The sequence below is a fragment of the Ciconia boyciana genome, chromosome 10 (assembly GCF_034638445.1).
Source record: "Ciconia boyciana chromosome 10, ASM3463844v1, whole genome shotgun sequence".
In the NCBI taxonomy this organism is placed as follows: Eukaryota; Metazoa; Chordata; class Aves; order Ciconiiformes; family Ciconiidae; genus Ciconia; species Ciconia boyciana.
In genome coordinates this window covers 22,909,099-22,925,534 of record NC_132943.1, presented here as the reverse complement: position 1 = coordinate 22,925,534, position 16,436 = coordinate 22,909,099, and the positions used below count along the sequence as shown (strand labels likewise).

General features: G+C 37.8%; 1 protein-coding gene and 1 long non-coding RNA gene across 2 annotated transcripts in view; one reads left to right on the top strand and one right to left on the bottom strand.

Moving 5' to 3' along the window:
- Positions 1 to 8,324, bottom strand: part of LOC140657561 (uncharacterized) — a 37,128-nt gene extending 28,804 nt beyond the window's left edge. Inside the window, exons 1-8 of the mRNA XM_072874779.1 lie at positions 8,254 to 8,324; positions 7,122 to 7,299; positions 5,772 to 6,340; positions 4,123 to 4,143; positions 2,592 to 2,651; positions 1,358 to 1,411; positions 1,011 to 1,055; positions 141 to 167 (exon numbers count right to left, since the gene is read on the bottom strand). Of these exons, the coding sequence (XP_072730880.1) occupies positions 141 to 167; positions 1,011 to 1,055; positions 1,358 to 1,411; positions 2,592 to 2,651; positions 4,123 to 4,143; positions 5,772 to 6,340; positions 7,122 to 7,281 (936 nt within the window). The 5' untranslated portion in view covers positions 7,282 to 7,299; positions 8,254 to 8,324. The remainder of the gene's footprint in view (positions 1 to 140; positions 168 to 1,010; positions 1,056 to 1,357; positions 1,412 to 2,591; positions 2,652 to 4,122; positions 4,144 to 5,771; positions 6,341 to 7,121; positions 7,300 to 8,253) is intronic.
- Positions 136 to 10,119, top strand: LOC140657565 (uncharacterized). Its single transcript, XR_012044390.1, has 3 exons — positions 136 to 224; positions 6,425 to 6,563; positions 10,029 to 10,119. It is a non-coding gene; the product is annotated as an uncharacterized lncRNA (long non-coding RNA).
- The last annotated feature ends 6,317 nt before the right edge of the window (positions 10,120 to 16,436 follow it).

Here is a 16,436-nt window from a genome sequence, read left to right as displayed (position 1 = left end):
TCTATTAGGGCTTGTGCAGCAGCTGGTAAGATGATGTTATTGTTCATTACTAGTATTTGTAAGAAATATGGCACTATACATAATAAATAATAATAACATCATATCTATATGTAAGCAGAAGTTCTGACTAAAAGTAGTACCTTCTCTCCTTTATATCCAGATTTCCCCTGGGAAAATAAAAAAGCAAAGCAGGTTGTGAGGATATATAACCCAAATGTAAGAATGTGAGTATTGGCACTATTAACATTCTACTCTCTCTAGAAAAACAGCATTTCAGGTTATAATGAACAATTAGGTAGAAAAGGTGATCTCTGATAAATATGGCAATATGACTCTAAATACTGCACCTATTGGTCATGATAGATGCTGTTGTATGTGTGAACAAATCTTATGAAAGTGTCATTTTAGACTGGGATTTTGATGATGTAAAAGATCAACTAGAGTTCATATTTCCATCTTAGTGAGAAACATGCTAAAATAAGAAAGCAAGAAAAAAGTCACTAATTAAAAAGGATGTACTGTACAATAAGAAAATATAACGTAGAGTGATTCATATGTGAATGAATTCAGAGTTAAGAACTAAGAGGCTGGTCCTACAGTTACTTCCTATATGTATTTCGTTCAACTTTTTCATTGCTGTTACACACTGGATCCTTTATTTGCCAAATGAAAAATTTAAACTGACCCATTTAAACTAAACCATCCATAAAGATGCAGGCAGAGTGTCAATTTCTGTAATGTTCTTAGATTATCATATCAGAGCTTTTCACACTTTTTAGAAGGGACTATGTATTATTAGAGAGTATTTTCTAGATCACTCTTCTTATAAGAAGGAATCATTCCCTTTCTTTAAGCAATGATAATGTTTTCAGTTTTTCTAGTGTTAATGAATCGTTAGCTGGTAAACCAAAACTGAAATTGCTATAATAATAATAATTAAAAAAAAGGTGGTGTTTTGCCTTGAAGGGACACTGCTTATTGGAGAAGAAGGGAAGAAAATCTGTTTTTACCTCTATTCCATCTCGTCCTGGAATTCCATTAAGACCTGGCTCCCCCTATGAATAATCCAACATCAAGATCAGTGAAATGAGGATAAGATAGTATTGTCCTGATTATCTGAGTAGATATCTCAATGCAATACAGGAAGCATACCAGCTCCCTCTTTTTACACTCTGATGATTTTATACGTTAGATATAAGATTTTAATTTGTAAAGAATCTTAGTCTTTACTGCAGCAAAAGGGGGTAGATGAAGTTTAAGAAATTCACAGGTGGAAAGTGCATGGGCACTATTAGGATAGTCTTTCCATATTAATGAAGTACCAGATCTTTCTCCTACATCTGAAAAAACACATCACCTTTACTCCTTTCAGGCCTGGAGCTCCATCATCCCCAGTGCGACCCTTTTTACCCTGAAAACAACAAAATCAAATTCTTATAATATAAGTTAGTAAAATAATTTTATTTTACAATATATACACTATTTTTTAATATATTTAGGTTATTTGCTTCCGATCGATTTATTTTTTAAAATCTCTGCATTTACCATAACCTTGAAATTGAATTTCTGGGAGCAGGAGGACCAACTCAATAGGCAGCCATTTTTCTCTTTTGTCTTTGTTGTAAACAAAAATTGTTCAGGTCTCCTCTGAAGAAGAGGTGATCAGGTGTTTTTGTAGCTACCCAGCTTGCCAAGTGGGTGTTTTGTTTTCTTTTGAACTCTTTGAGGTGTATGCTTTTGTTTAAGAGGTACTTCCACTCTCCAAGTAAAGACGTGGAATAATAACCCACACAAAACTACTGTTTGCACACAAGAGGCTACATTTTCAATTAAAGTGTGCTGTACTGTGCAGGATAAAACCAGTGTGTATTTCTGTTTATGTATGTATGGGATGTTCAGGTCAAAAGGATGAGGATGGGCAGATCTCTAGGGTTCTGTTTCAAACTGACACTGTCCCTTCACCTTCAGCAAGGGCTATAAGGTACTATGGTGCTTTAGTTCAATGTTAGGGATATAATATCAGACCATTCAACTCTGAGAGTTCTTTTTGAAGCATAAACTCTGCAGTTTAGATCACCAAACCTTGTATGAAGCAATTCCCTAGATTTGCTTAGGGGTTCTAATTGTAAGACTATTCTGAAAGAAGTTCAGTCTATTTTACCCTCTTTACAAGTCTCTTGTCTCAATTGTTGCTAATGCTTCAGCCTCTTGCTCTCTTTCTTGCTTTCAGAGAGCTTTTCAGATATTAACGTTTGATTTGAGGCTAGTTAGATCCACCTGTGTAATAGATCCACAGGTGAATTATTGTTCCGTACAGGAGAGTTGCTCCTTCCTGCCTTTTAAACTGCTGTGGCTAAAAGGAGAGCCTCACCACATCACACTGTTCTTTTTTCAGCATTCTCAGGTTTCTCTGTGCATTTCCTACTGGTGTGACATTTCCATGCAATGTAACTATGCAGGACTATGTATTGAACCTTGAGCTGTTGTTGTCGCAGGATTTGGATTCAAATAATTTCCTAAAAAAATTCCAGCAATGAATAAATCTTGATTTATACTGTATATCAGGTATTTGAGAAATGACAGCTACTTACAGCAGGGCCAGGAAGGCCTCTTTCGCCCTTCTCACACTTACATGTGGCAGCCTGGGGACACTTTGAATGAAAATAGTCCAAATCAGCACATTTTAATAGAAGAGAGAGAAAACACATGAACATTGCTTTTAAGTTACTGTATGGCTAGTATGGATACACCAGTAATGACCAGAAGGCAGTTATATTTACATGTTTTACAAAATCTTTTAACTGTCAGTTTACCACTCATCAGGAATGTGGCCTCCTACACTCCATCCAAAAATCTGTATCATTCCTACTCCTGAAATTTCAATCATCTTGATAATGGCTTTACCTCCAAACTCTTCACAGCGTTGGTTTATGGGTATGCTGTGTCTATGACTGTAGATTTGTTTTGATTACTAGTCACTGTAGAGATAGCCAAGGCAATGGGGTAAGAAAACATCTTACATCCTTTTTCCACTTTACTCCACTATATATAGGATAGATCATAGTTTAGCTCTAGCTTGATCTATAAACAAAACATTTATGGATGTATACTTTTATCTAGTTAATGCAATTCATTATAATAGTTTCTAATCTTTCTTTTACTTCTGTCATCTCTACTGTCATGTGTCCCAGTCAGACATCATTATGGTATGTAGTTATGTGATTTTTAGGATCTTTTTGAAACTTTAAAACCATTACATAATACAGAATTATTACAGATGCTGGGGTTATTTTTGGAGGAGGAATAAGGAATGTTGGTTTTGTTTTGGGTTTTATTATTTATTAAACCTCCACTCAGCTTGGAGATGTCTAGAAGTGAAGGGCTTACCTATCATTCTTATCTGAATATCCCAATTAGTAACAATATGTTTTCCAAGGATAACATTGAATGTCTTACTACTTCAGGATTTATTTTGACAGAGAAAAATCAACATGCCAGTGGAAATGAGTGAAAAATAAAATGCTTCAAGTTTTGCAAACACTCATAATATTTAGCAGTTTCCTTGAGCTGCTCATCAGAACAGTCTTTGCCCGAGATAACTGTACCTTAAGTAGGAGTAACATCTTTAAAAGGAAAGCTAACTTTATTCCCCCCAAAATGGCAGCCAGACCTACCAATGCCTGCAGCCAGGGTGACACAGTGTGGACAAACTGAAAAAGTGCAATAGTGAAGCTTTGTTCGAGTTCCTTCCCTTTTTTTAACTCTTATTACATAGGAAGAGCATTAAGGGCTAGAACTGCACTACATTCAGCTCTGTGTCATGTTTTCTTATCCACTGAGTCTGTTGGATGACGTGCTGAGACGTATCAGCAAATTCTTGCTAACCTGGATACTCACATATTGTTCTTTTTCAACTTTGAAAAAAAGGAGGGAAAGTAAATGACATTAGGATAGCAAATTAAAGGTCTGTCCTGCAAATACAAAAGCATGTTTTACTTGAAGGCAATCCCATTAGACTCAATATTTAACCAACTTCCTGAGCTATAAGTTTTCTTGAATTGTGTTTACATATAATTGTAAATTATATTAAACAGTAGTTCTGTACAGGAAAAAAATACTTACCTCTTCCTCAGACAGATCTTTCTGTAAAGACAGATATTCAAAGCAATGTTAGAAACTTAAAGTCATAATCCAGCTCTACAGGAAGGACACTGAAGGAAGTTAAAGTAAATTGCTTCAGCAGCTAGTTAATTAAATTATGTAATTAACATTAACTAACATTAATTAAGCTTTAATTTCTGAGAAACATTCTAGCAATCTCTCCATTCTAGAAAATAATTTAAGTAATTTCAATTCCTATTATAGATTGTTGACTGCACAAATCACTGACTCTCCTTGTCTGGCCATAATTTGCTAAAATTACAATGATAAACGGACCTAAAACAACATAGTTAAGTATGTGGGACCAATGCACCCAGAAACTACAGTTTCCAAAGTGCTGAATAGCAGCAGCTCTCTCTAGTAGGAATGAATGATATATACTTTACACTTGAGAAAATCAGAATCTTTTGTATGCATAGTTAGGCACACACAAAATGACAACAGTAAGAACACCTTAGAAAAGATTTGACTTTGACAGTGATCACATGAAGTTATGATCATCGAATTAGCTCTGTTATTTTTTAGAAGATCTCTACAGCTGAAACACCCACACAATGCATTCCTTCCACTTTTCACAACTGATGTAGTCTCTTGAGAGGATATAAATGTGTTGATGAGCAGCAATGCAATACACGTCTCTAAAATTCACATGTACGCACATATTATTATGCCAAAGCTATTATTTAAACCAGATAGCAGCCATGTTCTCAAAAGAAGGTACATGAGGATGGCTGCGTGTTTGGAACAGGTAAAATAAAGTGTGTTTAGTCACTTGAGAGGTAGTTGCTGTGATACAGAAAGCAATGGTAATACCAGAGAAGATGGGAAGGGGGATATGCAGGGAAACCAATGCAGAATGGCAGGCTGTCGAAGTGAAGGACAGATAGACAGGAAAGCCAGCTTGTGTACGTGCTCTAGGCCTGGGTATGAGATCGCTTAGGTGTCAGTTTCACTGCAGAAGTCTCCTGGTTGTTATTCATATTTCTATTTCATATCTCTGTGCATGCTCAGATCAGGACTTCGTCCATAGCTTGTGGCACCAGATTTATAGGCTAGAGGATGGCTCTATTCTCCATAGTTGGCAGGGAATGTTTTTTATAAATTTACGTTCATATGCAGAAAAGAGGCACCCAAGCAAACCTTCAAGCTCAGTTTATACATTTCCTCTTGATTATATGGTAGGTTTTCCATGGAAATTTAAAGATGTCTATAGCCAAGTTCAGATTTTTTCTAAATTGACATATCTCCATTAAGGTCTACAGATTTATTTTCACTTCTGCAAGAGCTGCATCTTTTTTGGTACACAAGGCAATGTCACATTCCTGCTTGCTACAGAAGAAAGCACTAGGATGTCAAAAATTGGTTGTTTTTTTAAGAAAGGAGGTTTACAATGCCTTTCTTAGGAGGAAAAACAGAGATAAAAATAACTTGAATGGTGGAGAGAGAAAGGAAACCTGTACTTTGGCACAGTGGTCTTATTAATAACTGGGCCGCTTTAACATGTAAAAAGTACAGGTTTCTTCAATAGCATAAGTGTTTCAAAATATTGGAAATAAGACCATTTTTTACATATGTTCCTGTAACTATTTCAAATTCTTTCTCATACATACCATTTCTTTGAGAACCTTCTCCACAGTTTCTTTCTCCTGGAGGTTGAAAACGAACTTGGATGCTGGGACGCTGGCCAGGAGCCGGAGCTTGGCAGCATTGATAACCTCCTCAGCCACTCTGGTCATTCCCATTGTGAAAAATACAATGCCTTTGTGTTTAGCATCAGCTGTAGCTGCAAAAATATCTGGGTTTCTTGGATGGTCCACTCCATCGGTGAAGAGCACGGCTACTTTCACACTACCCGGAGTCCCTTCCGTCATGTAGAGTTGTGTGAGGTTAGTTATAGCATAAGTTGTGTAGGTGCCATGACCTATGTAGGTGATGGGAGCAACGTGGGATTTGAATGCTTCAGGACCTTTCCAGTCATGGAAAGTTTGCTCTATGAAAACAGTGCTGCTGTACTGAAGTAAGGCCATCCTCCAGCTAAGGATACGTCCAGAACTAAGCTGCAGACTTTTCATTCTATCTACTGTTTCCAGTACAAATTTTTTCTGCTGTTCATGATTATAGTATTTAGCACTTTCAGAGCTGTCCAGTAAAAAAGCAATTTCCAGAATGCAGTCTTCACCTAGAATAAATAGGTAGGTAGGTAGGTGAGTGGAGTGATTTCATACTAAATTTCATTCTACCCTTACCCTTACATGTATTTTAGGTTTCAAAAGTGGGAGTGCAATTATGGAAATTTTTGAAAACATCTGTGATCACAAGTGTGAGACCCTCATGAAGACAGAGCATATAGAGGCTGAGGAATTTGCTCCAGAACAGATGCCCCAAGGAATAAGAAACTGAAGGTGAGGTGATGTCATGTGGTATGAAATGAGGAATGCTGTAGAGGTTTTATACATTCATTCTGTCCTCTTGCCTGGTATTTCACTGAATATCCTACCAGGATGAGGACTGTGAAGGTGGAAGTCATTTACAGGAAAATGAGTCTTACTGAATAAGACACTGGAATGTGATTTGACAGAGCTAGATTTTGTCCCTGGTACTGACACTCGCATCCAGTGACATAGAAGTTTCCAAAAGCAGGATCTGCAGAGTATTAATTTTCTGAACTACTGATGACATCACTTCTATAGAAGTACAGTTATATGGGCTATTATTATTCTTGTGACAGTAACAGGCTATCAGCCATATAAAAAAAAAGCCTAAGTACACAAAAGGGGAAGGAAAAGATGGGAGTAAAAAGATAAAAGTGCAAAAATAAGGCATGTGAAAATGTAGGATGAGGCAAGCCTGGCTGATTATAAGCAATATCTAAGAGGGTAAGTTAGCCATGTAGTCCAGAATTCAAATAAATGAATCAGGGGAAAAAAACCCCACACCTGTTTTAAAATGACAATATTCACCTTGATCACTTGGGCTGGGATATTTTTCTACAGTATTTGACAGAATGTGTTTAGGTTTTGGTCTTCTCAATCCATATCTTTTTTCTTCCCTGAGATTTTCTGCTAAAAACTCATGGTGTTCAAGTATCCACAAAAGCCACCAGAATCTGAAGAACATCATTTGTTTGGTTTCTGTTTCCTAAACAACACAAATAATAATACAGAAGTACAGCAGTACAAGGACAATAAAACATTATTCAATTTTGCTTCAACAGGTTGCTTAGCAGGCTGTATTTTAAAATATAATCCCTAAAAATGAGCTGATTTTTATTTTCATTTGGTAAGATCTTCTCCAAAATATGTAATAAATAATAAAAAGAGACATACTGGAGTGATTTTCAAGCACAGTGCATATAGTTCTAGCACATGACAAACTGAACACAGACATTTTACAAACATACTTCAGTTCTCTCTCACTGCCTGGTAGTTTTTCTACAACCAGCACTTCTCTGAAACCTTAACCTTGGCTGTACCCATGTGGATGCAGTGTGAATCCCAAGTGCAATTCACAGGGGTGTTTTTTTAAGCCTGCTTTTTCCAGAGCTGGCATGGAGAGAAGGAGGTACAGAGGCTGACCCGAGTTTCTCCCTGTTCTCTTTACTTAAGAACTGAGGGTCACGCATACTTCTTTTGCTGTCACAAGTCCCCCTGTCCTCAGCAGTCCTACAGAGGAGCAGTCATGGCCTGAGGGTGCTGTCCAGGTGTGAATGTACCCGCTGTGCAACCCTGGGGACATGTGCGCCCAGAGTGCTGAGGCCAGGCTCGACAGCTAGCTATTGATAGGACGTTTTCCTTCTGCAGGGACGGGCGCTGTTTGTCCTGGGCTCACAGACAGCCAGAGCTCACAGGCTGCTCAGGGACTGACAAGTCAGTCCTGCCCCACTTCAGTTTCATTGTAATCTCCCTGCAAGCTCTCCCCAGGTAGGCACAACGCGTAGCAAAAGGGTAGCTCAGTGGCAAGTATGAACCTGCCAGGACCGAGCATCCCGCAGAAGTCCCTAACACAGCCATGTCAGCAGGGTTTCTCAGCTCCTGCTAGTTTAGGGCAGGAATTCTGGTGCCCACAGACACAGAGAGGGCAGAGGGTCCTTACCTTGATGTTCCTGAGCAAAAGGCTCTGCAGAGATGCAGGATGCTGCCTGGGCTTGCTGGCAGCTGCGTTGTCCTCCCTGTGCTGGGTGCTCTGTGAGGAAGAGAGGGAGAAGTTGGGCTGCAAGCTCCTGTGAGAATCGGTGTCATGTGTCAGGAGGGGCCAGCAGACAGAGGGAAGGAGAAAGGGGAAGAACAGCAATCCTGGCTCCCCCTTCTTGGCACCCACCCACTCCTCTCCTCCTCCCCAGGCTATGCACATGCATCCTAGGTTTAGTCCCCCACAGCCATTCCCACACATAAATCCTCATCCATACTTACACATTTATGGAAGAGGACTGTTCTCACCCCAACACATCAGCCCAGTTGTGTTCACTCTCTTCTCCCATCACTACCACACACCTTTCACCCCCATACTTCTGCACATCTGTCATGCTTTGGCAAGGCAGCTTTTGGTACTGGGTATCAGGTTTTCAACATCATTATAGCGGTCCATGTCTGTAGGATCCCTTTCAGACCTAAATTAATCTCCTCGTAATAAGGGATTCCTGTTACTGCTGTAGTAGAAAGATATTTACTGTCCCATGGACTGTGCCAACTGAAATTTCAGTTGCTGGTGAGATTGCCTAGCATGAGGAGGTCAAAAAAGACAGACCAGTCTGAAAGGCGTACAGTTTCTCCAGGCTTGTCTGTCACACCTATCGTTTCAAAGACTGTAACAGTTAGAGAACAAGGACTGACACATAGTATGATGCCTTCAAAATCTAAGCTAGGTGGCTATGGATCCTGAAGGCTATCTCTTTTACCAGTGATTGCAGCTTGTCACCTAATTCTTCAAATATCCCCAGAAAGCTTTTGCATTACAAACAAACACATTAAATAAGTAGCTCTTTTCCACAGAAATACATACCCTTTTTTTTCTGTGGACCCATCATTTTCCACCTACATGCACACAAAGAGGACCCAATGCTAACTGCTGTCCTCCTTTCCATCTTAAGTGTCCAACAGCTCAGCCCACTTGTGACAGTCACAGCCAAGGAGGCTGAGGGGATTGTGGGGAAAGGATGCAGCTTTGGCTCCAAATTAAATAGGTGGGAGGGACTGGTAGGACAACGCAGCTGGATGCTGAAGCCATTTGCTATGGTTCTAACCCTGTTCTCTGTTTTTCATCTTTGCCAGTAATTAGTGCTAAAATGGTGAACTAGGATGGCTGAAGTGCAACTCTACAGATTGTATGGCTGCTCATCCTTACCTAAGCTGAAACTAGCTCAGATACAGCTATTTGTGCTACAGTTACAGCTAAGAAAGAATCTTCTTTCAAGGTTGGAAAGAATTGATGTTTATTTCTCTTCAGCCACTTTTATTTTTCCATGCTTACAATGACATATTTAGATTTTGATTAAGGCAAGGAATGAAAAGGCAATTTTTTACCCTTTAGGGAATACAAATAATATGGTGTTTAACTGAAACAGATATAATAAATCTCATATGGCCCCTAAATCTTACTGAGAAAAAATCTAATTCTAGCAAGAAAAAGCATGTTAACTATGGTTGGGATTGCGTGCCTCCCATAAGCAAAACATTGTCATTCTTTCATTTTCACTGCTAATTCCTACCTTAAAACATAGCTGGCAAATAATTTCTTAATTAAGTAACTATTCTGCTTATATGTTTAGTAGCAAGTTCTTGGCTTCCGGATATTTCCTTTTATTAATGAATGATGTTTACCCTCAGGACAAATTTTTCTTTTTCTTTTTTTTCCTTTTTTTTTTTTCCCAGGTGCAACTTTAAAAGCTTAGTGGGGCCTCCACATTTTTATACCTGTTTGCGAGGGATGTATGGTATTATTCTGTCCAGAATTCCAGGTATGTGACATACCACACAGTACACTTCTAGACTTGCAGTGTTCTGAAGTTGTGATGTTCTCAATACCTGCACTATTCTTATGGTGACAGTTTATCAAAACCTGAATGATACCTATGTAAAATATGTATGCATTGATGCATCTGAGATAACTTTTAAAAATAAAAACTAACAGCAAGCTTTCTTGCCTCATTTACTACAAACTTTACCAAGTGCTTATTTGACATTTTAATGGTATTACACTGTATTTTTTAAATAGAATAAGTGTCTTAAAAGCTATGGTTAGCAACATTCATGCTGTCATTTAAATGTTATAAATTTACTGGTAGAATTAAATTCAATTTTTTTTTGTAAAGGAATAAAAAAGTTTCATATTTTATCTTAAGGAATCTAGACATTGGATGCTTCAGCACACAATTAATCACATTTCTATTCACCTACTATTTAAACATATTTAAGTATCTTTGACGTCTCTGGGAGATGACACTACAGACTTGTGTACTTAGTTGACTAAGTTGGGCCCAGCTACCCCAGCTCACATATGCTTCCAACATGACAGTAGTTGGCATTAAGATTGGTAATCTTTGCAGAAGTCAAAGACCGAAATGAATATAAAGGCTATGTTACAATTGCACCAACTGAGGCTGAGGTCACAAATATTGCTGTATATCTAGATCTTTGGATTTTTTTCCATCACCGTTTGAAATCCAAGACTTCTCAGCTGTCTGATCTCAGTACTCCAATCTGAGAAATGAGGCCTAACATGTTTTTCAAAGAATAAAGGCATATATGAGAGCTATTTAAAACCACAGCTAAATAGGCTGTACTCAATCAAAGGAAATTTCGTTTTATATCATATCATTTTAGAACCATGAGGAGAGATATCATGAAGAAAGATACACTCTTTCTGCAAGTGAGTGTGTTTAGGCACTATTAAGAAGGGAAACCAAAGTGATATTACACCCCTTTGTCACTGCCATTACCATTGCATAGGTGGTGACAGTTTCAGAGCTACATGAGGTTGCAAGGCCACTATGAAGGGACACTGAATGAAGAACTGGGGCTTAGAGATGCCAGTTGCCATGGTGTAGCATGACGTCTTGTGTCAGCAACAGCCCTCACTATCACTTCCCAATGGGCAGAAGCAGCAGCAAGCCTGACTATTCCAAACTTCTTTCCTGGTGCTCTCTTCTTCATCTGTCCCTCCCCTCTGTCTGTCAGTACCTCTCTTACAGCCTAGTCTGGCTCAACTGTCAGTCTGGCTCAACTGACCACTTCATCCACTGTTTAGCAAAATTCAGTACATTATTGAGAAGCCTTGAGTAATTTCTGTTAAGCTGGATTAACTAATGTCTTCTAGCATGATATCATGGCACTAGAATGTGACAGAGCCTTGACTAGTCCTTCAGCTGTCCAACAAGCCTGCGACAGGACTGGAGATGGAGTAATCACAAGCTGGCATAGCTGGCAAAATACCATATGAATATTTCTATATGCTAAAGGAATACTCAACTACCAGGGAGGCCAGTTTTTGGGAGCAGCATGAACCAGACAGAACATGCTTCTGATTTTCCTTTGCTCTGATGGTGATTTTTTTGTCCCAAAGAGCTTGACATGATGCTTCTGAAATGCGTTTCCATTTTTTTGCCACCTCAATGTGAACAATGCGCATATCTTGTCTGCTGTGAACTGTTGAAAATACGCACATTTCACACAATCTTCCTCTAGTGTTTCATGGCCTCAAGATAGTCTTGACCATTTAACCTGACTGCATTATGCTGTAATGGTATTTCAAGAGTATTTATTTCATTATACTATACATGTCAGTACATGACCAAAGTGCCCAGAAGAAACAAAAACCTACCTGACTTGAACTCGTAAAATAATGAAAGCAGACCATTTACAATATTTTGAATCCTGATATTAAAGAACAATGTTATAAAGGATGTGGTTCACAGTCCCGTAAGTTATATCACATGTGTGAATTTTAGGAAAAATGGTTCAAAAGTTCAAATACTCAAAGTACTTGAACAATAAAATTTTAAAAAATCAAAACTTAACTTCACTGAAGATTGTATCTGAAGAAGGATAAAACAGAAACCTGTATTTTACCTTTTGACTGCAAAATGTGTTCTGGTGGATTTGATAGCTCAGGATTCAGGCTGAATAGTCAGCTGTGTACGGTAAGTCTTGACAAATTGACTTCTATTGGCCAACTATTGTGGCTGCAGTTTTAAAATTTTTTTGATGTGAGCCTATGTTCTGTGATAAAACCTGATTATTCTATAAGAAAAATGATCTCTTAATGTCACAACCTTATAAAAACCTATAATGAAATCTTGGCTTACACGAAGGTAGTGGCAGAACTATTGATTCCAGTGAGGCCAGGATTTTGTCTTTGCTTTTTGGTACAAATCTCGAGCATGTAGTCTGAAAGAGCTCATCAAAGCAAATCAGCTTTATTGTGTTTTCAGCTAAACTCACTGTCATGGAAAATGCTGTAAGCAAGGTCTTTGATGGCAGAGAGTTACTCTTTGTGTAGCTCCCAACGGATCTTAATCTCAACGGATCTTTGGGACTGGAGTGGTAAACATGGCCTTCTCTTTTGCAGCTGGTATGAACCTGTCTCTCAATTTCCCCCTTTTTTAATATTGCTCTTCTGCAACATTTTTCAGGAGGTGCAGCAAGAAAACTTAAACTCTAATGAGGCATAGAAGGGAGGAGGCTGTCTTCAGTACTTTCCCATTTTATCTCTATACAATACATCCAAAAGCTCACTCTGAGCATTTTGGTGGTGAGTAAATACTCATAATCTCTCTGTGTAGAATATAAATATATTAGCTTTTGTTTTGAAGATATTTGCTTATTTCTACTTTTATTCTAATAGTTCTCCTTTCATTTTTAGTTTTCCTCACTAAGAGATTTTCCACCTTACAGCCTGAGTATGTAAACACATCTATACATGAGTAACAGTTATTTTCAAAAGTATTTGTAGGATTCAGCCTAATAAGGGAATGAAAGCATGTAAATAAAAGAGTACAGATAGATTTTTAACATACTAAATATTTGACTGAACATTTGATGATATTGAACATTCAACTAGATCAAGAATACTCTTAAAATGAAAACTAAACTAAATCTTAAAGATTTGATTTGCTGCATTGGTGCCAATGAAAACGTACTTAGACAAGTAATTATTTTGAATTTGCTGTTACATCTCAGTTACTTCTTATTGTAAAGTATACTTTGCACAACTATTTTCTTCCACCTGCCTGATTTTCAACAGCATGATAACTGTAATTAGCAATACAAAACTCTTACATTATTCCTTTTTAAATACAGTAATTACATTTTTCAAGAGTGGAAGCTCATATATTTTGATGGAGTTGCAGTAAAAAGCAGATGCTTTAACCTCACCTAGCACATTTAGAGAAGATATTGTCTGATAACTAGAAAAGGAGTTACTCTGCTGGAAATATATTTAGCAAGTTAAAGCATGTTGCTTTACGTAGTACACAGTATTTTGCAAATGAAAATGATAGAGATGTGGTAGAAAAAGTCAAGTTCCATAAAATTCTAAAGTTGTAATCCTTTTAATATTGGGAGTAGATTTTGTCTGTTATTTGGGAGAGGTGATTATTTACAGTGTTATAAAAAGACAAACATTTATCTTACAACCATTGTTGTCAGTATAACTCTAAACTTGCATAAATGTCAGAATTTGCATCTTTTGACCTACAGATTTTTTAAAGTGTTTATAAAAGTATGCATTAGACTCTGAGCTCATAGCAGTAATTGTGCCAGTAAACTAGCTCTCAGAGCCCTTAATGCACTAATAAGCCTTAATGGCCCTGTCTAGCTTCACCTGATACCCCCACCCACACCCCTGCCCATGGGTCTGGGGGCTCTATTTCAGCTCAGCTCTATTTCAGCCCAGCATAATTCCTGGCCCTAATGGTGCTGTGGGATGGTTGTCACTGGCTCTATCACAGCCCTGCCTGGACAGGCTGACCCGTGGCTGATGTCCCATCCCATCCTGTCTGCAGTAGAGACTTTGAGAAAACCTTCTGTTTTACTGAGCTCATAGTTACATGTCCTTGCATTTTTCCAGGTATATGGGCTCCTGGCTCATATCATCTCTCCTGTAGGTTATCAGCCGCTGCTGGCTACAGACATGGACCCAATGCAAGAAAGAATAGCTGCTACACAAACAGGATCTTTACGTCTTTACTGGTATTAGTAGCAAGCTTCTAACTCAGTTTACATAGAATAAAAGTGAATGTAACATTTTGCACCAGATATAGATGGTATGGACATTAAATCGTAGACTCCAGTCTTCTGTGACTGCTAGTATTTTATAAATCTGTGCACTAAGTGTTATTCTATGCCTTTTAAAGAGCAATAGAAAAAAATTTCTGACAAAAACTACTGGTACTCTGAATGACTTGTTTCAAAGTGGTTGTGTGATCTGCAGGTGACCTGATTGACCTGTCTGCAGATATTCTTTGAATGCATAGATGCTACCACAGTACTGTCCTGTGCTATTGATGAACTGGGTATCTTCTCAGCAATAAGCTCTTCTGGATTCTGCACTGCAAATCATGTACCCTAATCCTATAGACTCAGAATACTATGACATGGCTTGGGCTGTAAAGAAAATTCTCCTGGTAGCCTGTTTGTGCCCTTGCTACTTCCTCCTATTACTACTCAAATGGAAAGCTGAAATACTTCAGATCAAGCAACTGACACGTCATAATTGGCATCATGTGCAGCATTCATATTCCATCTAAAATGATTTTGAGAGAGGATTTAATTTGCATCATCTTGTCCAAATAGGATTACAAATAATTTCAAGATATTATTACTATTCTTGAAATTGATATACTGTCTGAGGAAGACTAACTGTAGCTCAGACTCAAAATTCAGAGACTTTTGTCTCAGACTTTTCAGGGTATTGAAGTTTTCACTGGTTATGATGGAAAGCCTCTGAAAGAAATTATTTGCGGGTGTTTTAGCTGGTGAAACAGTAACACCAAGCCAGCAAAATTGTGTTTTACCAGATAAAACATGACTTTGCTGGAGTGATGCTACTCTCTCACCTTTTAGTGGAGAACCTCATTCTGTTATTCTGGTATGTGCTGCCTTAGGGCTTGAATGCATTTGCTAAACTGCTGATAGTGAAAGAATAACCACTTATCATGATAGCCTAGTGATATTTGCATCATTCTGCCATACTTTTTTGACTATATTGAAGTGCTGCTTAGCATTTACCAAAGATGGGGCATATGATAAAGAAGGCACTTGTTGCTAGTATCGCAAAACACCGCTATACCATCTTTGGATAAGCTGAAACCTTAACTCTATGTAGTTACACCTGTCGAGGCACCATGCATGGACAAAAATCATAACAGCTGGTGTCTTTGAGGGAGAATACAATAATCCTTTTTATTTTGAAGTATCTCACAAACAAGTACATGATTTACCTATCAGTTAGATTTAATAATACTCCTCCAATCAAAATAGACTTGCCTATTATGGTATTGATGCTTTTGAAATAAATGAACCAAGAGATATAGAAAGTAAACTCATTTTTTCCATGTATGATGATCATTTTACATGTGTTCTGTATTCTACTTCCACAAAAATTTACTTTGCTTGGTGTTAGATTGAAGTTCAGTAGCTAGAACCTGTATATTAATACTGCATCAAGTGAAATCAGTCACTAATTAATCACTAATACTTGAATCTAATACCATGCTTACAGTTTGTAAACCTTGTAAAAAGGATTATGTGGAAATACAGAAAATAGATGTCAATTTCTGAAGTAGTTAATATACTACAGTGCTTTAATGTCAAAACATCTTTCTCCGCTCCTTCTGGTATTATCATTTATTAACCATAATGATTAGAGAGGTGGGACTAGGTTCTCTACATTTTTTAAAGCCTGTGATATTCTAAACTTGTTAAATGCATGTGCATAGTGCTACAAAACATCTAACTTGTTAGGGGCTCTTAAGGAAACAAGTAAGTTTATATATAGTGTGAGTTTTCAGCTGATTTATTTTTATATTATGTATGCTATAGAACAACTGAAGCTTTTCAAGTGGTTTTCAGAAGAGAAGGCTGAAGGTCTGAAGTCGAATCTCACTGTGGAATCTCAGTTCTTAAAAATCAGGTTGGCATACCCAAAAAAAAAAAATCAGTTAAAAGATATGGCCACTGGGTGTCAGTCTTGACTCAAGTATGAACGTCTTGTGGGCATTGCTGACTGCAGAGATTTGCTTTGAGATGATTTATCAGAGCAAGGCTATTAATATTAGAGTA